We start from the raw sequence: 22,091 nt of genomic DNA, 5'->3' as shown, positions 1-22,091 counted from the left end.
TGAACGCCCGATGTACACTGTGGTCTTTGCAGAGAGTACGCGTTACCCAGAGTATAGACCAAACGCCCATCGCACATTGCCACGCGCAGCAGTGCTCTATAAACAGGCCTTAAAGCAGAAAGAGCAGCACTAGCTACCGATCTTTTGAGGGTAATATTTGGAGGGCGGGGAGTCGATTTGACTGAGGTTAGAGGAGCAGGGGGAAGCAGAGCCTTGGCCTGTGGCTCTGGGGGGAAGAATACGCAGCGCGGAGTGAAAGGGTGTTGATTGGAGGAGGAACAGGAAATGTACAGACGTTTGTTCTAAACACACGCCCGCTGGTACACGATGATGTCAGATCTTGGAAATTCTAGGAAGTGGATAAAAAAATGAAATAAAAAGTGTGAAAATACACAAATACTACAATTGTATAATTTTTGGGGGATATCTACTTTAAGACATGTTAGTATGGTTATGAAGAATTCACTTAAATTGAGGAAAAAGTGAATTCTGACTTCGGCTTGGGGTAGTTTTAAACCCCAGGTGGGGCAATGCTGTTGTAACTTAATTAGCAGGACTTGCGAATTGGCAGACTTCAGTAAATGTCTAGGAGGATGAATCATGAGTGTGTCTTTGGAAGCAATGAGGGTGGAGAGCTGGAGTAGAGGGTCTCCTAAATCCAGGTTGCAACCTCACCACCCCCCCCCCCCCCCCCACTTCCCTCTAATTATCTTTTGCAGAGTGAACAAGGTCATTTCACACTGAGCACAGAATTCATTAAGGGGGTTCACGGCAAGCAAACTTGACACTTAGCTGAGAAAGGAGAAGGTCAGGCTTACATACTATAAGAGAGCACTAAAAATGTTTTAGAACACTGGGTAGCCCATTCAAAACACCAAATTATTAATGTGCGTCTGTGTGTGGGGTGGGGTGGGCATGATGAGAACTACAATTAATTTTAATAAACCAAATAAATATTCAGATTGCCGATTCTTCCCTCTGGTTTTTTTTTTTTCCTTTCCTGCTTTTACTGCATTATTGTGTATGCAAACACATGGTCATGTTTTTGCAGTCATGACCGAGTCCTTGTGAGTCCTTATATGGTTTAGAATAAAGGACGGTTCAAGGAGCACATCCACAACAAAGCCAGCTACTCACGGGGCGCACAGAAACACATGACATACTGGGATGAGACGATCGCCCTCCAGGTCAGGGGCTTCAGAGGGTTTCCATAAATCCTAAAACAAAGACCTTCCTCATTTAAATCCACCGGACGTGCATATGCCACAGCGGCAGCCATTTAAGTGGTAACATGTTACTGTGAGAGTTGGTTGGTTGGTGAGTGGGGAGCATTTAGCCTAGTGGCTAAGGCACATGACTGGGACCCGGAAGGTTGGCGATTCGAGTCCCGTGTAGCCACAATAAGATCTGCACAAGTGTTAATGGCTCTTGAGCAAGGCCATTAACCCCACATTGCTAAATAACTAACGTAATGGAAGTATTAAGTGTTTGTCAAGCCACAAGACACAACCTCATGATTTAAAAAGAATGCAAACACACAACAATATCGTTTTTCTGACCTTTGACCTTTACTTTAGGATTCCACATCAGGGAACAGAAAAGCAGTCATAAAATGCACTGTACACGGCAGACTGAAAGAGCATTAGCCACAGCAATGTAGAGCACCTCCACTTTCCACACTCAAACGTAAAATACAAAAATACACACAGAAATAAGACAGGAATTTACAGCAGTGGGACAATACAAAAACAAATCTAAAAATGTACAAGGAACTGGTTTGCAGCTAAAAGTCTGTATGATTACTAAAAAGGTGCTGTTCTTTGGAAAGATTAAAAAGAAAGATTAAAAAAAGAAAACCAACTCGGAATATACAAACTAATTCTGGCCGTTTAAAAACGGCTTTGGAATCTTTGAAGTTTAGGGGGGAGAACACCTCCGGCTATTCAGATGCTCATCGGTACATGCGGTTCTTCCGATTCAAAGATGTGCAAGTTTTAATTTACCAAGAGAAACCGGACACGCCCTGTCTGTTTCATTTGTTACACGTCCGTTTACACACATGCAACTTGTTGGTGAATATTTCACTAAACTGAGCTGGAAGTCTACGATATATAGTGTTGGACAGCACACTTTGAACAGACAATAGCATACGGCAGAATTTGGACTGTTGAGACGGTATATAGCTATCGTTTTAATCATTCATGCATGTGACCTCAAAGCTTACACATCAAGCATGTAATGGTGAACTTTAATACATTGTCCTCATGACTTAAATTCCATGGAAATCAGCTTCAGCAAGATTTCACCGAAAGAAAAACTATAGACATCCTGTTTACAGCATTTAAAACTGAAAACGCAAACACTGAACTATGAACATCTATCATATGAACTTCAGTACGGTTTTTAAGCAGAAATATCAGGTATATATGCACTGGCCTAGTAACAACGGCAATGGCAAAAAATATAATTAACACATACACCAGCAATTTCCACCAATCAAAAACAAAAAAAAACAACAACAAAAAAACACTCTTCATAGCAGCCAACGACCAAAAGTCTTCTGGTTCAGACAGGGTCCAACGGTCATGTTTCGGGGTCTCGAACAATACAACAATTAATCCAAGCAGCAAATTTTTACATCAAAATATACATTTCTTGGGAAAATGTGTATTTTGCACGGCCAATGAAATACTGCTTTGTTGCTCTATACTTCCAGGTTGTGGGGCATTTTAGCCTTCTTTTGGGGAGGTGGGTTGCGTCGTGCATCTTTCATTGTGACCCCGAGGCTGCCTCTATATAACGTATTCATTATAAATAGACACACGTGGTAAGATTTGGAAGAGGACTACGAGTAATGAGTGTCGCATGAGTCAAACATGTACAACCACACGCGGCCTGTACACAAGTGCAGTTCTGTTGAGATATAGTTTTTTGTTTGTTTGTTTGTTTGTTTAGTTTTTTTTTGACCCGAGTCTTCAGTTTCGTTCTCATTCCTTTGGGAGAGGCCTCCGGAACAGCAGTATATGCGGCTCTAAAGAAACAAACGTTTACACTTAGTAAACAAATAAAGAAATAATGTTTTTTTTAAATCTACAAAAAAAAAAAAAAGTGCAGTCCAACAAGTAGGTTCAACCATGTTTGTTTTCTTAAAAGTATTATTATTTTTAAAGTCCGGTTTCTTGTTCATCAATATGCATACAATGTTACATAACAGAACAGGTTGCTAGTTTTACCATTTGTACTACTACGACTAATAATAATCATAATCATAATAGTAATAATAACATACCTGGCTTATGAATCATGTAGTGGATCCAGCCCTGACTCTGCTGTACACCTAGGCCCCTCCACTCCTCCTCGGACATCAGGTGGGAGGTGGGTACCAGTTTGGACAACTGCTTCGGCAGCATGACGTGTCTATGACATTGCAGTGTTCGTATACAGTTACTATTTTGTTACAGCAAGATATCGTTTCAAAACCTTATTTGTTGCTTGGTACCTAATCAGTTGGACTTGCTGGTTTACGGCGACACAGATACAAGCAACACACGAGGAGAGTAAACTTAAAAGACATAGAAAAAATCTAGGTCGAGGTTTACTGACAGCTGGTAAGTTATCTGCAACCTAGACAGCATCATAAATCGTATCGTGACTGGCACAGTTAGCGAATTGGGCTGCGTTCCTTTCCTTTAAATCTGAAAATTTACAGACAATAATTGAACTATAAAATGCAATACATTTTTAAAAAATCCATTCACAACGTAACATCGGCTCACAAGACTTGCGTGATTGACAAATGCGTTCGTTAGCAACGCGTTAGCTAGCAAGCAAGGTAGCTAAATGGCCACATATTCGGAGGTCGACAAATAACCTTAATTTTCACCACCCGGACCGAAGATGTTGTGACCGTCTAATTTTGCGTTAAGGTTAGCTAAATTAACGGTCAGTAACCAAGTTACTTAACCGGCTAAGGCTAACTTGCGAATAAATCAATGTTGTTGTCAATGTTGCTGGCCAAGTTAACTTAACTCAATTATCAAGCGACAAAATGCGTTCTGGATAACAAGCACTGTTAGACATCATTCTTTAATGAGAACATGACAGCCTTTAAAATGTTATGAAAACACTGGTTACAAGAAAAAAAAACATTATTTTACAAGCCGTGTAACATTAAGCTAACAACATTATAAAGTTAGCTCGCTAGCTAACAAGTGTTGTGACGCACTACCGAACTTACCTGTACTCATATTCTTCATCCGTGTATTTGTCAGAGTAGTAAATTTGTTTTTTCGACATTTTATCTTTTCAAATATTTAACAAGTAGTAACGCGGTTGTTCTTTGTAGAATGATAACGTCGACTTCTAGCCGCCTGGTTTCGTGTATTTTGCTTTCTTATGCCTGTCCTCAGACTGTTACTCCACTCAGCAGCACTCAAGAATTTAAACTCAAACGGCCCGCGTCCGCTCTCATTGGTGGAGTCGCGCGGGGCGATAACAAACGGCACCAATGCCCCGCCTTTTTTTCAGTAGTTTGGAAATGGACGCCATTTTGGATCTTTCGTGTGTCAGTAGGCTTCAAAAGCGTATTTGAGCGGTGCGCCAAAATGTCGAACATGGGAGAACGGTTGTATAATGTTTTGGTGCAGGTCGTTTGGAAACTTTGCCAAACTGAATGAACATGCATACTGGAGTGCGACGGTTAGGAGGCTAGGGACATAAATTAGGTTATTATGTCACAAGTATTATGTAATGCCAGAGTGGAAGGGAAACTTTTCGGGACTGAGAGGAAATAGCCTTTTATGGAAGTATTCATATACGTTTTTCTTTGCTTTATCTCCCTATTTCTGTTCACTGTTTTATTTTGGTCACTTTTCTGGATAAATAACAACTCAAATGAGAAATACAGCAACAGCAAGTAGACCTAAACCCACTACCAACTGTATTGTCACTACCTACTACTATGCTATGGGTTTTCTACTGTACAATAAATAAGTTCTGTATTATATCCTGTGTTAATTACTATTTCTGTGATAGTAATCCATTGAATGGGCATGAGAGGCGTTTGCACAGTACAGTCAATGGCTAATGATCTGCCTCATATTAATTTGGAAGCAGACTTAAATTGCTAATTCCATCAGGATCAATGTCAGTGCTATGTCATGGAAAGTGATATCTGTGTCATCTTATAAGATAGCAAGTGCTTTCCTTTACGTTGTCTCTGTATGTGTGTATCGTGTGCAATGTGTGTGTATATTACTCTCACACTTCCAGACCTGGCTGTGGTTTACAGTGTAAGATTGTCCGTTGTTATTACATAATATTTTTTTTTAAAGCTGTTTATGACTCCGTGATCACAAGTTCAAAACAGGGCCTTGGACATCAGCACTGTTACCTCGAAATAAACGAAAGAACTGCACTAAATAATTGTTTGTATCAATGAAAATGTTGAATTCTTTGCATTTTTTGACCCACAGTCCAGCATCACGTGATGTCATCTCCCGGGGAAATCCATACTGCCAGGTTTAAACTCAGTGAGACAACATGTGGTGAATGGGGGTACTGTCGTTCCTTTAAACAGCATGGCGTTGACATTTTTGGAACGCTGAACTCTCTCTAGTTCTGCATTCTTGTTGATGAATTACAATGAAATTTAAATTCTTAATGAAAGGTGCGATAGTTTTTGTTTTCCATGTGGATGCAGGAAAGCCAGGTTAAACAGCAGTGCATGTTATTTGCCTGCCAGGCTTGATACCAGATGGGTATGAACAGGAATTTCCCCCTTAACAGAGGACCAGCTCCAGGCATCGTCCAAAACCCACTAATTGTGGAATTAAAGATTGCTTAAAAATCTGCAGAAAGGCAAATTCTAAAGAATATATTCTGGGAATAAAGCAAATATTTTGTGTTTATTGTCTGTGGCTTTATTAATGTGTAGAGCAACAGTGCACATGACTCCACTTTAACTGTGACATCACGACTGAGAATCCTGCATCTACATTCATTTCGTGTTCAGCACTTTGGAGGTGAAAATGGTTTATACTGATTGTTGACGAATGATGATTTCAAACTGAAATTTCTGTTTTGTGCTAAATAAATAAATGCTTATTTATTTATTTATTTATTTATTTAACAAAGACATGACAATGAGAAGGAGAGCAATTTTCACTCTGATTGTTTTTAAAAGCTCGAAAAAAATATAGCAAAATGTTTATTACATTATTATAAACATTGGCTAACCTTTGCCTTTGTCGATGCATGCTTTACAAGTGCATGTGCATGTGTGTGTGTGTGTGTGTCTGCGTGTGAGTTTGTGTGCACACCTGTGTGTTGCGCGTTCCCCATCCACACATGCCCTGACTGCAACTGAAACTGAGCTTCAGGAATTGGCCTTATATATCATCGCCGAAGAAGGAGAGGACGGTCGTCATTGGACAGAAAGCACAGCCATGAGCATGTGTGCGTGTCCTCAGCGCTGGCCGGCGTGTCCGCGGGGGAGGACCGTGGCGCTCACCGGCGCACTCCAGTCGCTGCTCTGTCCCACCAGACGGTCCTGGGCGGAGACCTGGACGGTGTAGGTCTCGCCCCCGCGGAGCCCCTTCAGGGCCATGGCCGGGGACAGGAACGGGCCCAGCTGAGGGAGCGCAACGGGACCAAATTACATTACAATTACATTACAATTACATTACAATTACATTACACTACATTACATTACAATTACATTACACTACATTACATTATTGGCATTTAGCTGACGTTCTTGTCCAGAGCAACATACAGTTGATTAGACTAAGCAGGAGACAATCCTCCCCTGGAGCAATGCATGGTTAAGGGCCTTGCTCAAGGGCTCAACGGCTGTGCGGATCTTATTGTGGCTACACCGGGATTAGAACCACCGACCTTGCGGGTCCCAGTGATGTACCTTAACCACTGCGCTACAGGCCGCCCTGTAATGTATTTATCAGGGTGTGCAGTGCAATGCAATGTACAGTTCGTGACAAACATTTGTATCATTTATTGTACAAAGGTTAGATCAAAGCCGACTATGGCATGGTAACACAAAACAGTGCAGATGGAAACACAAAACCTAAGACATAAGAGTGACAGTAGATTATATTAAATTATAGCCAAATTCATGAGTTTTATTGTTAAAAGCCTGTAGCATAGTGGCTAAGGTGCATGATTGGGACCTGGACGGTTGGTGAGTCAAGCCCTGGTGTAGCCACAATACTGATCTGTGCAGCTGTTGGGCCCTTGATTGATCTAGGGAGGGGGGGGGATTGTCCCCTGCTTAGTTTAATCAACTGTAAGTCGCTTTGCATAAAAGCGTCAGCTAAATAAGAAATTATACATAAAAGGTACGATAAATTAATCCCAGTCCACATCTAAAAGTCACCAGCCCATAATCCATTTTAAGAATGTTCCAGAAGGATTTTTCCCCAGAGTAAAGGATTCAAGCTCGGATTATAATGACTGTTGACCACTGCTATGGTCTCATACATATTCAACAGCTGGAGGTCAGAGTTGAATTAAAGATGAGATGGTCCGATCTGGTCAACCAACTCCATGACAACCAACTGATTATTGGACAACGTTACTTGTGAGACACTGGTTATTTGTTAAACTGTCCGTTTATAGTTTTTACCCTGTAGTCTTTTTTTATTTATTTTTTTAAGATTAACTGAGTATTGTTTCCCCTGCTTTTGCAGTTTTGATCTGAACGGAGTGTTACACAGCCAGATTAATATCAGATGTGTGTGCGGAATTTGACTTGCTCTGTTTTGTAGACCCTCACTGGCGCCTGTGCTGGAGGGTTTGACTGGAAGTGTTTAGTGCGTCTTCACATTTTTTTGCCAGTTGTGTGGACATTTGTGCTGCCCTCACTCACCTTGCGAGCTGTCTTGCTGTTGCCGGTGTGATACCGAACCATGTACTTCAGTGGGAAGAAGGCGGGGGTAGTCCAGGAAGGGGGAGGAGCCCAGGTGACGGACAGCGTCTTCGCTTTTGAGTCCTGGACCACCCTCACGTCAACTGGGGGGTCCGGCTTCACTGAGGAAGGGGGGAGGACAGGGCAGATTAGGATGAAAAATATAAATAGATTTAACCTACACACGTCTGTGCCAGAGGCATAGGAGGCCTTGTGTGAAGTTTAGCACCACGAAGTTCTGCTTGTGTTGAAACATCGCCAGGCCCAGGCCCACCAAGAGTCAGGGGGCCTCAGCGGCCCGAAGGAGAGCGACACGCCTTCTTCAAGCCGTCTCGTCTCATGCCCGTGACCATGATTCTGAGGCGGTGAAGTCCGCTGCATCTTAGCCTGTTGCTACACCGTGGCTCATTATTATTATTGTTATTATTATTATTATTATTATTAATCCAAAAAGATTTGCTGTGGGTGCAGGTTTTTGTTTCAGCCCAGCACTAACACACCTGAGTCTACTCATCAAGGTCTGGACTGAAGAGATGCTGCAGGCTCAGACACACACACTGGTAGGTTGCTGGACGGGTGTGGTTGCGGTTGATTGGACACCCCTGGTCTGGAGGGGTGGGGGTGGGGGTGGGGGTGGAGCTCACCGACATCCTCCACCATGAAGCTGAAGATGGTGTAGGCGCTGCCCAGCGGGTTGGTCGCCGTGACGTTGATGCTGTGGGCGTCCTGGTGGTACATCCTGATGTTCAGCTGACAGTGGTGCCTCAGGCCAGGGACAGGGAGGCAGGGCTGGAGCCTGGGGGAGGGAAGGCCACTGTGAAGCCCAGGCCTGGGTCAATTACGGCCTCACTTCTCTGTGACCGATTGATCTCGCCTGGCGCAACTGAGCCAACCAAGGGGACCGGAAGGCGGGGTTTGCTCTTGTTGCGAGCGTTTTGTCAGTTCCAATACACCAGACAAGCTCGGTAAAGCATAGAAACTCATTTGAATCAACAACAATCACATATATGACCCAGGTTTGAGGACAACCTAAACACACGTAATGTTGAGACAGGCCATTCAGCTCATCCAAAGCCCACAAATCCTCCCCAGCCAATTAGAAATCACTTCATATCAGCAGAATTATGCAGAAAGGAAGGAGGAGGGGTCGGCTGGAGCTTTATTTTTCAGGGTGGGACCGTGCCATCGAGGCCATACTCACAAGTGACCCCACCGCAGTCCCGTCTCGTAGGTGGCAGTGTAGCGTGTCGGCAGCAGTGGCTCGGGGCCCTCGCCCCAGGAACACAGGGCGTGTTTAGGGTAACTAGGCGACCAGCACTTCACTTGCGGTCGGGACGGAGGGTCTGAGAGGAAGAGGAGGAGGAGGAGGAGGAGGAAGAGGTGAATGTGTTACGCGCTCACGGACGTGGACACGATGTTCAGCCACGAGTCCTGTAGAAAAAGATCAAGACACGGGAGACAACAAACGGCTGGACAAGCTGGACTGCCAGAGAGAGAAATGAGACAGACGCATGGCTGTCCTAAAGACATGCAGTAAGTACAGGATGAGGTTTCTCCCTGTACCCATGGAAACCCATGTACTCTGACCCCTTGTGGGCAACCAATCACATTTCAACTTTCCATGTCACATCCCTGGTGTAAGATCCAGCTATGACCAGCTATAAATACCAGTTACCAGCTGTTTCTAAACATAGCATGAGCTGGTCAAACTATGTTGAGTTTGGAGCTGGTCGAACTGGTCAACCAGCTACCAGCTGGGTTTACCAGCTGCTTCAAAACCCAGCTTGAGCCTTTTTCTTCAGCAGGGATGACACGTGATATAACTATGGTCGCACATTTCAAGTGCATTGCTGCTGTTGTTCTGTCTTATGTTATTATTATACTAAACTCACCGAGCACTTTATTAGGTATTTATTAGACTTATTTTTTAGACTTCTACTGCTGTAGCCCATACACTTACAGTTATGATGCGTTGTGTGTTCAGAGATTCTGTTCTGCATACCACTGATGTAATGTGTGGTTATTTGCGTTACTGTCACCTTCCTGTCAGCTTTGACCAGTCTGGCCATTCTCCTCTGACGTCTCTAATTAACAAGGCGTTTCTGTCTGCAGAATTGCTACTCACGGGATAAATTTTTTTATTTTTTGGCACCATTCTTTGCAAAGCCTACTAGAGACGAGTGTGCGTGAAAATCCCAGGAGATCAGCAGTTTCTGAGACACTAAAACCACCCTGTGTGCCACCAACAATCACTCCACGGTTAAAGTCACTTAGATCACATTTTCTCCCCATTCTGATGGGAACATTAACTGAAGCTCCTGACCCGCGTCTCCATGACTGTATGCATTGCACTGCTGCCACGTGATTGGCCGATTAGATAATCGCATGAATAAGTCGGTGAAGTAAAGTGCTCAGTGGGTGTATATTACACTATCCTCTGTCCTCATCTTCCTCGACCTGTCGGCCGCCTTCGATACAGTCAACCATGAGATTCTGCTCTCATCGCTGTCTGGGATGGGTGTCACAGGTTCTGCACTCGCTTGGTTTTCCTCCTACCTCTCTGGTCGCTCCTACCAGGTGACTTGGAGGGGCGCACTCTCCGACCCTCAACCCCTACGAACTGGAGTCCCGCAGGGCTCGGTTCTTGGGCCTCTCCTCTTCTCGCTATACACCATGTCTCTTGGTTCTGTTATCTCTTCCCACGGCTTCTCTTATCACTCCTACGCTGATGACACCCAACTCTTCATTTCCTTCCCCCCTGACACCCAAATCACCACACAGATCTCTGCCTGCTTGGCTGATATCTCTGCATGGATGACTTCCCATCACCTGAAGCTCAACCTTGCCAAAACTGAGCTTCTCTACATCCCTGCTAAGTCCTCTCCGTCAATCGACCTCTCACTGACTGTGGAGGACTTTGTAGTTTCCTCCTCCCGTACGGCAAAGAATCTTGGGGTGACTCTTGATAACTGCCTCTCCCTGGCTCCACAAGTATCCTCCACTGCCAGAACCTGCAGGTTCTTTCTGTTTAATATACGCCGCATCCGTCATCTCCTGACGGAGAAAGCCACCCAGCTCCTAGTCCAGGCGCTCGTCATTTCCCGCCTGGATTACTGCAACTCCCTCCTAGCCGGTCTCCCAGCGTGTGCCATCAAGCCCCTCCAGCTGGTCCAGAATGCTGCAGCCCGCTTGATCACCAGTCAGCCCAGGTCGGCTCATGTCACCCCGCTTCTCATTGGCCTCCACTGGCTTCCTATTGCCGCACGCATCCGTTTCAAGGCCCTAGTGTTGGCATTTCAGGCTGCTAAGGGGACTGCCCCACATTACATACAATCCCTGATCACTCCCTACTCCCCAGCTAGACCACTCCGGTCTGCCAGCTCTGGTCGCCTTACGATTCCCTCTCTACGGGCACCTGGCGGTCGAGCTGCACGTTCACGCCTGTTTTCCGTTCTGGTTCCTCAGTGGTGGAATGACTTGCCTACCACTGTCAGGACAGCAGAATCCCTCCCCCTATTTCGACGCAGACTCAAAACACACCTCTTCAAACTCTACCTTAGTCCCCCCTCCTGATTTACCCCGCCCCCCCCTTCTGATACCCCTATCCCTGCCTAACCCCCCCCCCCGCCCCAAAAAAAATAAAAAAATAAAAATAAAAAAATTGCACTTATGATGACGACTATATGTTTAGAACAGCAGTCCAGGTGTATTTTTCTAGTTCGGGATGTGATGCTTTGACTTGTGGTAGAACCTATGCACTTGTAAGTCGCTTTGGATTAAAAGCGTCTGCCAAATGACTAAAATGTAAAATGTAAATGTAACTATTAGACGCTACAGGGCACTCACAGCCAGGGCGCAGGAACAGGGTCTGCAGGAGGGATCCGTCCCTGCTGCGGCAGGTGTAGTTGCCCTGGTCCTCCAGGGTGGTGTTACGTATGGAGAGGACCGCGTGGAGCTCCTTCCCATTCAGCCCCCACTGGCCCTCCTCTCCCCCCTTCCCCTTACAGGGCACCTCCACCGCTGAACCCACCGCAACATACAGCTCTGTGCAGGGGAACATGACAGAGAGAGAGAGAGAGAGAGAGAGAGAGAGACAGCCACCACTCTATAAGATACCCTGTGCATCATGCCTGTGACCTGAGAGTGCTATATACGGTACTCGGGACCCAAAAGCAGACCGGAAGATATTCCAAAAACATTGTCTTTTATTCAGTCCAATTCACAGCCAAGAGATCATGTGACAACAGCCAACACAAAAAGCCAGGAAATCAGAAAACAGAGGCACAAAAGGAAAAAGTCGAAGTCGTAGCAAATAATCAAAAACCAAATAATCAGAAGGGCGGACAAAACAAGAGGGCAAAGCAAACTCGAAAACAAGGCCAAGGGTTGTCATAATGAATCTCGATTAAAAACAGGCGTACAGGTATCTCGGCTCCAAATTAAGTGATTGTTAGTTTATTAGTTAGACAGACAGTGATCCCCTATTACTGTACAATATCTAACATTAACTAGCGAAAGAAAGCAGAAGGAAGAAAGGCTGAAAACCTGGAACCTACTGAAACCACGGAGAGAGGGAGAGAGATAGAGAGGGAGAGAGAGAGAGAGAGAGAGAGAGAGAGAGAGAGAGAGAGAGAGCCTCAGTCGACATGAAACCAGAATATCCCATGCGCTCAAAGTCTACACTTAATGGGAAAGATATCTGGGAGAACTCTTCAACAGAACCAAGTGTTCAGTCTCACCCTTTGTGAACGGGTCCTCTGGCAGGTTCCTGCAGAGAACCGGGCCGAGCAGAACCGCAATGGCGACTGCGCAGACACGAGCCATGCTCTGGACACACAGAATAAGAATAAATAGAAGCAGGTTCACTGGACCTTCGGAGTTGTGCTTCTGTTATTCGCGATCTCCAGCACAACCTTTGTCTATTTGCACTGGGGGGCGTTTAGGATCCTATGAACCGCGCGACAGGTTCACACTGCCCGACTTAAAGGCATAACAACAAGTGATTAACCCGCTGGACAGCTTATCATTTTATCCACGCAGATTACCCAACACAAGTCTTCCCTCTGTCACCCAGAGATGCAGTAATTATGTACAGGAATGGACAGCTGCTTACTCTGTTGTAAGATACCTGCCCGGTCAATCAAAGAAACACATATTTCAAGCATCAACTGATAATATAATCATATATGCAGTATAATGATCATAATGAAAATACACTACTACTACTCAAAATTCAATTCAGTTTTTTTTAATAGTGCTTTTAGAGACACTGCCACAAAGACTCTTTACAGAAAAACAGGACAGTATTATTACTACCATTACTTTTACTTAATTATTATTATTATTATTATTATTATTATTATTATTATTATTATTTTAGTTTACAGAAGGATAAATACTTTACAAACATCTAATTTAAAAGCTGGGTCACCCAATGAATTACTTGATCGCGTTTATAATGTAATATTTTACCATTTACATTTACATTTACATTTTAGTCATTTGGCAGACGCTTTTAATCCAAAGCGATTTACAAGTGCAGCGATTTACAAGTGCAGTACAGTACATTACAGTACATTACATTACAGTACAGTACAGTACATTTACCATTTACCATTTAATATCACTGTGATTCGTCCCTGTTTAAGAAGCATGAACAGTACTTTAAGTAATTCAGCCGTTGACGGTGAACTATGAACAATCTAATAGTCAGAAATACATTTTTTGAACATTGTATTTTCAAACACTGTAGGAAAATGAAGCAGCGTTTCAATAATTTAACTTCGAAGTATTTCGGTCAGATGAGTTACAGCTCTTTTGACGAATAGGCTTTTAGTATATGTGGGCGGGATTAACATTGCTCCGGATGTTGGTATTTGTTACAGGAAGTGTGGAACTACAGTCGTTTCGTTAGCTGCGAGGTTGTTTGGCTAAGTTGTTTGTCTGGAATTTTTGGTGTAGATTTAATATTTATTTAAGTCATGTCGGAAAGAAAGGTTTTGAACGTAAGTATTGACTTAGTGATGTGTTTAACTGTTTGTACTGTTTATACTGCTTGGTTACGTTGCTTTTCCAATAGTTGCTGTTAGTCTGCAACGCTGAATTCAGCAAGCTAACCAACTGTCCCTATAAATCACACGTTTGCCAGCTCTCTGACGCTGTATAGCTACCATTAAATATCAATCGATTGCTAAATAAACTTATAGAAATCATTCGATGTCAAATGTCCGCATATGTTAGAGACCTATTTAATATATCTATACGTCAAATGGGTTGCTAGATGTTTAGAAGTAGAAGTTCGCTCTGCGTAAAAGTAGTTAAAGAAGTTTGTCCTGCTGGCGCTGGCTAAAGTCAAACTCTGTACCTTCCACATTATTTATGTCAGTATTATAGGTTTATTAACATACTTTTGCCGTTGGTCATTGGGGATGTTTCTTGTCAACATTGTCTCTGTTATTACTTTCAGAAATATTACCCGCCTGATTTTGATCCGTCTAAAATCCCCAAACTCAAATTGCCAAAAGATCGTCAGTATGTTGTGCGGTTGATGGCACCGTTCAATATGAGGTACGAGTAACGCGCACACACTTTACTTCATATTAAAAACACAGTCCCCCCCCTTGGACGAAATTATGATCGATATATAAACAGACTGTTTTGATTTTTTTTTCTTCTAACAGGTGTAAGACGTGCGGGGAGTACATCTACAAGGGGAAGAAGTTCAACGCCCGAAAGGAGACGGTGCAGAATGAGCTATACATGGGTCTGCCCATCTTCCGTTTCTACATCAAGTGTACGCGCTGCTTGGCTGAGATCACGTTCAAGGTAACTGGGATTCCAACGGGCCATCTCTCCCGTATTCGCCTGTCTAATGTTGGTTGGAAAGCCCTTGGAACAGAAAACCAGAGAAGATTAATCTCCTTTCTTGGCCAGGTCTCTTGAAAAAGAGAGTTTTGGTTTTGGCTTAATAAAGGTTAATAAATACTGTCACCCTACACTTCTGTGCTGAAAAATGCACGCTGCCCTTGTCAGAACACATAATTAAGGGCTGGTTTCACAGACACGGATTAAGTTTAGTCCTGGACTAAATTATTTGTGGAGAATCTCCACTCAAAATGAATGTGATTTTAGGACCAGGCTTAATCAGTCTCTCTCTCTCTGGCCCTACATGTATTTTTGAAACGGCCCATGTTTGCGGTGCAGTGTGTTTACCCGGGTCAATGTGTGGCAGGCGTGACGTGCCTCTCTCTCTCTCTCTCTCTCTCTCTCTCTCTCTCTCTCTCTCTCTCTCTCTCTCTCTCTCTCTCCCTCTCCCTCTCCCTCTCCCTCTCTCTCTCTCCCTCTCTCTCTCTCTCTCTCTCTCTCTCTCTCTCTCCTCTCTCCCTCTCTCTCTCTCTCTCTCTCCCTCTCTCTCTCTCTCTCTCCCCCGCAGACCGATCCTGAGAACACCGACTACGCCATGGAGCACGGCGCCACCCGCAACTTCCAGGCGGAGAAACTGATGGAGGAAGAGGAGAAGAAGGTGCAGAGAGAGAGGGAGGAGGAAGAGCTGAACAACCCCATGAAGGTAGGATGGGTGGAGAACGCGGGGGGGCGCGGTATCCCTGTTTTTTTTTTTTAAAAGGGGGGGTTTGGCGTTTGGGGGGCTGCTGTGGGGCTCATCCTGGTAAACCGCTGTCCTGGGGTGCAGATCCCAGATTCTGCATGGGGGCTTGTGATTGGCTGTTGTCCGTTGCCTAGTGAAGGAGGGATTCAGTTGCCAGGACAACCGTGTTTAATTGTTCGCCTGGCATATTCTTTAAGCCAAAGTTTGAAAGCCGTAATAATGTGATTTAATTATACAAGAATTCATATTTGTGATTTGCGGGTAGTTTTAAGGCTCTTCTAAACAAGCTCCATTGACCATCATGTTTTCTACATCATTTGCAATTTTCTTTTGCCGCCTTTTCGGACGTTCGCTCGACACTCGGCCAAAAACAATTGGGACGGAACCGCGACTCCTGTGGGGCTTACTCCCGTCTCTGACCAGGTGCTGGAGAACCGGACCCGCGACTCCAAGCTGGAGATGGAGGTTCTGGAGAACCTGCAGGAGCTGAAGGAGCTGAACCAGCGCCAGGCCCAGGTGGACTTCGAGGGCATGCTGAGCCGACACAAGGAGCTGGAGGAGCAGGAGAGGAAGAGGCAGGAGGACGAGGACGACCGGGAGACCAGGTGAGTGCAGAGGGCTCAGCCAATCAGGAGCAAGTGTAAGAATCCTATTACTTTTACATGGCAAATAACCCTTGAAACTTAAAACCTTCATCTCTCTCTCTCTCTCCTTCTTTCTCCTTCTCTCTCCCTCTCTCTCCTTCTCCTTCTCCCTCTCCCTCTCTCTCACCCTCTCTCTCTCCCTCAGGGACATGCTGGAGAGGGCCCTGATGAAGAGGTTGAGGGATTCGGACTCAGACTCCGATCAGGAGCGGGGGAACGGGAAGGAGGCCGCTCAGAAGCGCAGTGCGGAGAAGCCCACGGACATCCTGACCACGGACAGACCCGCGGACGCCAAGGTACTGACCGCACAGACGAGCCCTGCCAGTCACACCCGCCAGCGCACAGAGCTGCCAGTCTCACAGCCTGTCACAGAGTGTCACTGAAATACGCCAAAAACAGATTCCGAAAGCCTAGAATCATGACTAGACGCTGAAAGATTTCTCATGCCTGCACCAAGAATATGCCTGACTAATCAGCGACTGAGAAGCCAAATGTCCAATTACTTTTTGGTCCCCAGAAATTGTGTGGATTGTGCATAAAAAGGGATCTAAATGCTACGTGTAACGCCCAATATGGGTGTAAATACTCGAATTGAAGGTGACGGTCTGCACTTTAACCACGTATTCATTGCTTAATTTTAAATCCAATGTGCTGGACTGCAGAGCCAGAAGAACAGAAACTCTACCACTATCTCTCACCCTTCCCTCCCTCCCTCCTTCCCTCCCTCCCTCCCTCCCCAGGCCAGCGGCCCCCCAGCTCCCGGGGGGGTGAAGCGGTCTCGGGGGGAGACCTGGGAGAGGAGTGTGGGGGGTCTGGGCGGGGGGGCCCTGGGATCCCTGGTGGTGAGGAAGAAACCAGGAAGTACAGCCCCGAAACCTGAACCGACAGCTCCGCCCACCGCCCGGCCTGCCCAATCAGGTGAGAGCCTTACTGTGATGCGAACCATAGTAAACAAAGCTCGTTCCAATCGCTTATTATTCGCCTCTCGTCTCCTCGTTGTTCCGCTGGCCCGGAAATCGATCGAGGTCCGCACCGTCTTTAACGAAATTCCGGCCAGTTAATGCTGAACGGATCTTATTGGTGGCTACACCGGGGATCAAGCCACTGACCTTGCGGGTCCCAGTCACGTACCTTAACCACTACGCTACAGGCCACCCTACATTAACCTCCTAGGACCCGCACTCTTTTGCATTTTTAATTTCTCTTTGCTATTTGGGCTTATTGGGACCTGATAAGTATAAAAAGCATCATCTTTTGACATGATGTAGTTTTTGAGAAAAATGATGTCCACATATGTCTTAAGAATGAAGTATTATGGTTGTAGCCCAAAATGTGGAGTCCACGCATGTGTATGCCAGGTCTTAGGAGGTTAAAGCATTAAGATAATGAACAAAGAATAACATGGCAACTGTTTGGTGCTGTTTAGGCCACAACTAGTAATGGGTAAGTAAGTGTACTTGCAAGAAGTCACCAGGGGGCAGTGTTTACTGTTCAATTCAATTACTTTTTATTTGTGTGGAGGCTTTTACAGCAGACTGTCGTAAAGACACTTTACAGAGTAGCAGAAGACCTGAACCCCCAAAATAGCAAGCAAAAAAACACACAAAAAAAAAACCCGAAATAAATAAATAAATCTCATGAGGAACCCGGCTATAGATGGGAGCTCACATTAATGGCATTTGGCAGACACTCTTATCCAGAGCAACATACAGTTGATTAGACTAAGCAGGAGACAATCCTCCCCTGGAGCAGTGCAGGGTTAAGGGCCCGACGGCTACACTGGGGATCGAACCACTAACCTTGCGGGTCCCAGTGATGTACCTTAACCGCTACGCTACAGGCGGCCCTAGCTCACTCTCCAATGCCCGGCAAAGTGTAATGGTAGATGGATATAACAGAAATGTGGACTATTGCTTTTCTTCCGTCATTAAATGGTAAATGGTTGGCATTTATATAGCGCCTTTATCCAAAGCGCTGTACAATTGATGCTTCTCATTCACCCATTCATACACACACACACACACACACACCGACGGCGATTGGCTGCCATGCAAGGCGCCGACCTGCTCGTCAGGAGCATTTGGGGGTTAGGTGCCTTGCTCAGGGACACTTCGACACAGCCTGGGCGGGGGATCGAACCGGCAACCCTCCGACTGCCAGACGACTGCTCTTACCGCCTGAGCCATGTCGCCCCCTGTCGTCATTACAAATGGAAAAGACATTTTCAGAAGTTACGGATTTGTTTGTTCGTCGAAAATTCATCTGTTAATTTCCCAATTTATTTATAGTAACAACACTCTGAAACGGTCCAATTATTATTTGGTTTTAATGAACCCCTTCCTTCTTCTTCAGAGGTCAGCGTTCCCAAGGCGATGTCATCCAGTGTCACAGCGCAGACCTCCACCAGCCAGCCAATCACAGCGCAGACCTCCACCAGCCAGCCAATCGCAGCGCAGAATGGCTCCTCTCTCAGCCTGCTAGGGGCGTATTCGGACAGCGATGATAGCGAATGAGAGGAGGAGGAGGCAAAGCTCTCCTGCTTTAGAGTGCGGCCATGTTGTCTTCGTATCTCAACATGGCCTCCTTCTCTCTGACCTGGGCCCAGTCACTCTCTCTATCTCTTTCTCTCTCTCCCCCCTCTGTCTCTCTCTCTCCCTCTCTTTCTCTCCCTCTCTCCCTCTCTCTCTTTCTCTCTTAATTAAAACTTCTTCTCAAAGGAACTATAAAATTAAAAAAAATCTGTGTTTGCGTGCTTTGAAATATGATGTCCTTTTTAAATAGTGGGGGGAAAAAAAATAAATGGTTTGATTTATTTTACATTTTTGTCCTGGTGAGTGTTTCTACAATTTATGAACTGCAATCTAGTCATTTAGCAGATGCTTTTCAGCCCAAAGAAATTAGAGAACTGCATTTCACAAGGTAAGCACACACCACCACTTGAGCCAGAATGGCTCCTTTGAGAGTGGGCGAGATTGGGCTGTTGGAGAGGAATACAGCGTCAATGGTAGATTTGAGCCGGAATGGCTCCCTTGGGAGTGGGTGAGATTATGTGGGCTGTTTGAACACAGAGTCGATGTTAGGTTAGAGCCAGAATCGCTCCTTCGGGAGCGGGTGAGGTCATGTCACTGGTAAAGTGATTTTTCCCCCCTCACGTTAATTGTTGTCTGCGGTATCGCTCGATCCGATCCGTTCACCAGCTGTGTCTGCTGAGAGACGGGGAGACACTAAAGTATGAAACATAATGCTGACATAACAGAATCGTGGCTATATGAAGTCTTGCCTTGCTGTGTGTGTTTGTGTATGCCTAAGCACTGGGGCGCAACAGAACCTGGGTGTGTTGAATTGTTTTGAAATACTTTACACCCCTTCTATAAAATTCCTGCTGGTTTTGATTTAATAAAAAATATTTTAGAATAAAATCATTATTTCAAGTGATTGTTGGTTTTGATTGTTAACATCTTCCCTTAAATATTCTCAATTTTGTATTTTTATATTTTATATCTGCATCTGGTTGTGTGTGTATATGTGAGTTTGTAAACTGTAAATATAATAATAATTTTACTGAGCGCCTGACAACCTCTTGGGGGGAAAAAGATGACATTTTCTGTGCAGAAGTGTCAGTGCCTGTGTGAAACTCCAGCTCTGTGTAAATTTGATCTAAACTTTTAAATAGAAACTCTTCCCACCTCCTGGAAAGTTTCTGTGGGTGATAAACTTGCTAATTAGAGAACACACTGGGAAAGAGGAGGCGTTCTCCGCAGGGACAAACCAACGCATTTAAAAATAGAAGACCACGCGCACAGCTAAGACCACGCGCACAGCTGTGAACTGGAAGATGACAACAACACTCTTGAACATGTACCGTGCAAATGCACTTTTAGCAGGAATGTCATCTTGTGAGCAATATGATAGGGTTGTTAACTGAAGCTGCTGATTACTGTGGGGTTTTTAGGAAGATGTTTTCAGTTAGTTTGTTTTATTTATTTATTTTTACTCCGGGAGTTCTGGAAAAGCGATGTATTGTTTTATGTTTAGTAGACATGGTATTACACATAATTATCGCTTAAGTGCGCGTGTGTTTCATCTGTCTTTCTATATCTGCTAATGATGGTGTCAATGATCCAGTTTCGCCAACACAGACGCATTAAGCCTAGTCCTAGATTAAATTCAATTTGAAACGGAGATGCTCCGGACAAAACTCATTTTAGTCTAGGTCTAAAAGTAATCCGTGAAACCGATCCTATATGTGCTATATCTCATGATGCGCAATGGGATTAAACGTCGGCGAGTTAAAAAAAAATACATATATATATATAAATAAAGAATTGGGAATGCCATACGTCACCGCCTTCCCCTTTAAGTGGACGGTCCTCTCCTGCACATTTTCGCTTTCTACCATCAGTCGTTTCCTGGCGGAACTCTGAGCGGCCGTACCGCCGCGGCAGTCCCGAAGTTGATTGTTTTCTCATTTCCGATGAAAAGTCTGTCGGAAAAGCACCGAGCAGTCTGGGGGAATGTGTCCGTGTGTTTGTTTGTGTTTTCACTGAGACGGAGGACGTAGTGGGAGAGAAGAAAGGACGGCTTCGTCTCTGTGCACCAGCCTGCGCTGTAGCATACGACTGGTAAATCTGAGATTTTGTTGTGGATACGTTTGGATATACAAACTTGCTGAAATCACATGGATATGGCTACTGTTTCGGTACGAGTTTCTGAACCGTGGTTATTTTAATAATCGATAATGATGATGGACTATGCTGTGTAGCCTACTTCGCCGTCAATGTTTGTTGCCTAACCGTGGCCAAAATAACGCTGGTTCGAGTGAGGTGATCTTTGATTGCTAACGTCAGATAGATGGTAGATTGTACGCCATCTGGGTAGCAAGCAATGGAAAATTTGTAAAAAAAAAAAAAGGTTTATTTCATAGCCTGCTTTGGATAAATCTACTTAAGTATTTCCCAGTGCTGCCTACGTGCTTCTGATTTTTTTTTTTCACGTTTCACTTTATATTTTCTGGACTTTAAGCTGGTTGTAGCCTATTTGAGAACTGACTGTAATCCCGGTTTTTGGGTTATACTTTTTAACACACACACACACACACACACACACACACACACACACACACACACACACACACACACAGAATCAGTCTATTTTTTCTGGCTGTTACTTTTCTGGCGTGTTTTATTATTCCGAGAAACTTTGTGTGAACTGCGCAGCTGTAGGCGATATTGGCAACTGCAGATATAGAAACTCATTACCAGCAGCTCCCAAACATGTAATCGACCCTCCCGAAGGAGATCTTTTTAAAACTTTAGCCTAATTAGTTCGTGAGCTCCAGCAGAAATAAAACCAGCTGGACTAACTGCGTTTTGTTGCTGCCCAGTGCACTCCACACATTACTTGTACAGACAGCCTATAACGGGGCGATATTTAAAAAATACAAAAACGCATAAGGCGTCAAAGGGACACTTGACTTTGCCCCAAAGCAGAATCGCAGATTAGAGTAGAGGTCTTTTTCATCTTTGACTTGGGGGGGCATTCAACATGTTTTGACACATGTCCCATTCAAACAGCGGAGGCCGACTTCAACTTTCTCTTTTCGAAAAAAAAAAGCGATACTGTTTTGACAGGAGTTCCCAGGCTCTGTCTCGGCGGCTATTGTTCCCAGGAGCCGCCACGCGCAGATCGAGGCCAGCTGTCACGGCTCGCTTTAGAAGATCGGTGCGTTGGGGAGGATAATACCGTTGCGTGTTGGGGCCCACTGGCGTGGCTTCCAAGCTCCGCGTATGGTTATTTTACGGACTTCCCATACGCGTTTTAATGCATGTCACGTTCATTTCTGGACAGCCTAGGCATTTATCGTTGTCCGGGAACACCACCATTATATTACCCAATACACTTCAGTATCTAAGGGCAA

At 44.8% G+C, this 22,091-nt stretch overlaps 4 protein-coding genes across 8 annotated transcripts in view; 2 read left to right on the top strand and 2 right to left on the bottom strand.

Annotated features, from left to right (window-relative positions):
• Positions 1-1,546: 1,546 nt before the first annotated feature.
• Positions 1,547-4,467, bottom strand: cks2 (CDC28 protein kinase regulatory subunit 2). The gene is made up of 3 exons (XM_061243150.1): positions 4,238-4,467; positions 3,290-3,417; positions 1,547-3,031 (listed from the first exon to the last, which is right to left on the bottom strand). Exons 1-3 carry the CDS (start codon positions 4,294-4,296, stop codon positions 2,988-2,990), a joined length of 231 nt encoding a protein of 76 aa, XP_061099134.1. The 5' UTR covers positions 4,297-4,467; the 3' UTR covers positions 1,547-2,987.
• Positions 4,468-5,984: 1,517 nt separating this feature from the next.
• On the bottom strand, positions 5,985-12,826 carry ebi3 (Epstein-Barr virus induced 3). The gene is made up of 6 exons (XM_061243939.1): positions 12,664-12,826; positions 11,771-11,968; positions 9,126-9,267; positions 8,569-8,720; positions 7,886-8,046; positions 5,985-6,631 (listed from the first exon to the last, which is right to left on the bottom strand). The coding sequence occupies exons 1-6, from the start codon at positions 12,746-12,748 to the stop codon at positions 6,467-6,469; spliced, it is 903 nt and encodes a 300-aa protein (XP_061099923.1). The 5' UTR covers positions 12,749-12,826; the 3' UTR covers positions 5,985-6,466.
• Positions 12,827-13,792: 966 nt separating this feature from the next.
• Positions 13,793-18,987, top strand: yju2 (YJU2 splicing factor homolog). The gene is made up of 8 exons (XM_061243351.1): positions 13,793-13,929; positions 14,391-14,491; positions 14,605-14,749; positions 15,357-15,491; positions 15,954-16,135; positions 16,320-16,470; positions 16,915-17,092; positions 18,527-18,987. Exons 1-8 carry the CDS (start codon positions 13,906-13,908, stop codon positions 18,685-18,687), a joined length of 1,077 nt encoding a protein of 358 aa, XP_061099335.1. The 5' UTR covers positions 13,793-13,905; the 3' UTR covers positions 18,688-18,987.
• Positions 18,988-20,553: 1,566 nt separating this feature from the next.
• Positions 20,554-22,091, top strand: part of LOC133129784 (SH2 domain-containing adapter protein D-like) — a 23,943-nt gene continuing 22,405 nt past the window's right edge. For 2 of the 5 annotated variants that reach the window (XM_061244082.1, XM_061244081.1), the window contains exon 1: positions 20,661-20,873. The gene's annotated coding sequence lies outside the window, so the exon portion shown is untranslated. Of the gene's footprint in view, positions 20,874-21,804 lie in introns of all 5 variants that reach the window. The other 3 variants (XM_061244079.1, XM_061244083.1, XM_061244080.1) reach the window with 3 other exon arrangements.

This window comes from Conger conger, chromosome 5 (assembly GCF_963514075.1).
Source record: "Conger conger chromosome 5, fConCon1.1, whole genome shotgun sequence".
NCBI classification, from domain to species: Eukaryota; Metazoa; Chordata; class Actinopteri; order Anguilliformes; family Congridae; genus Conger; species Conger conger.
The sequence above is the reverse complement of the archived record's forward strand: the minus strand, read 5'-3'. Positions and strand labels throughout refer to the sequence as shown.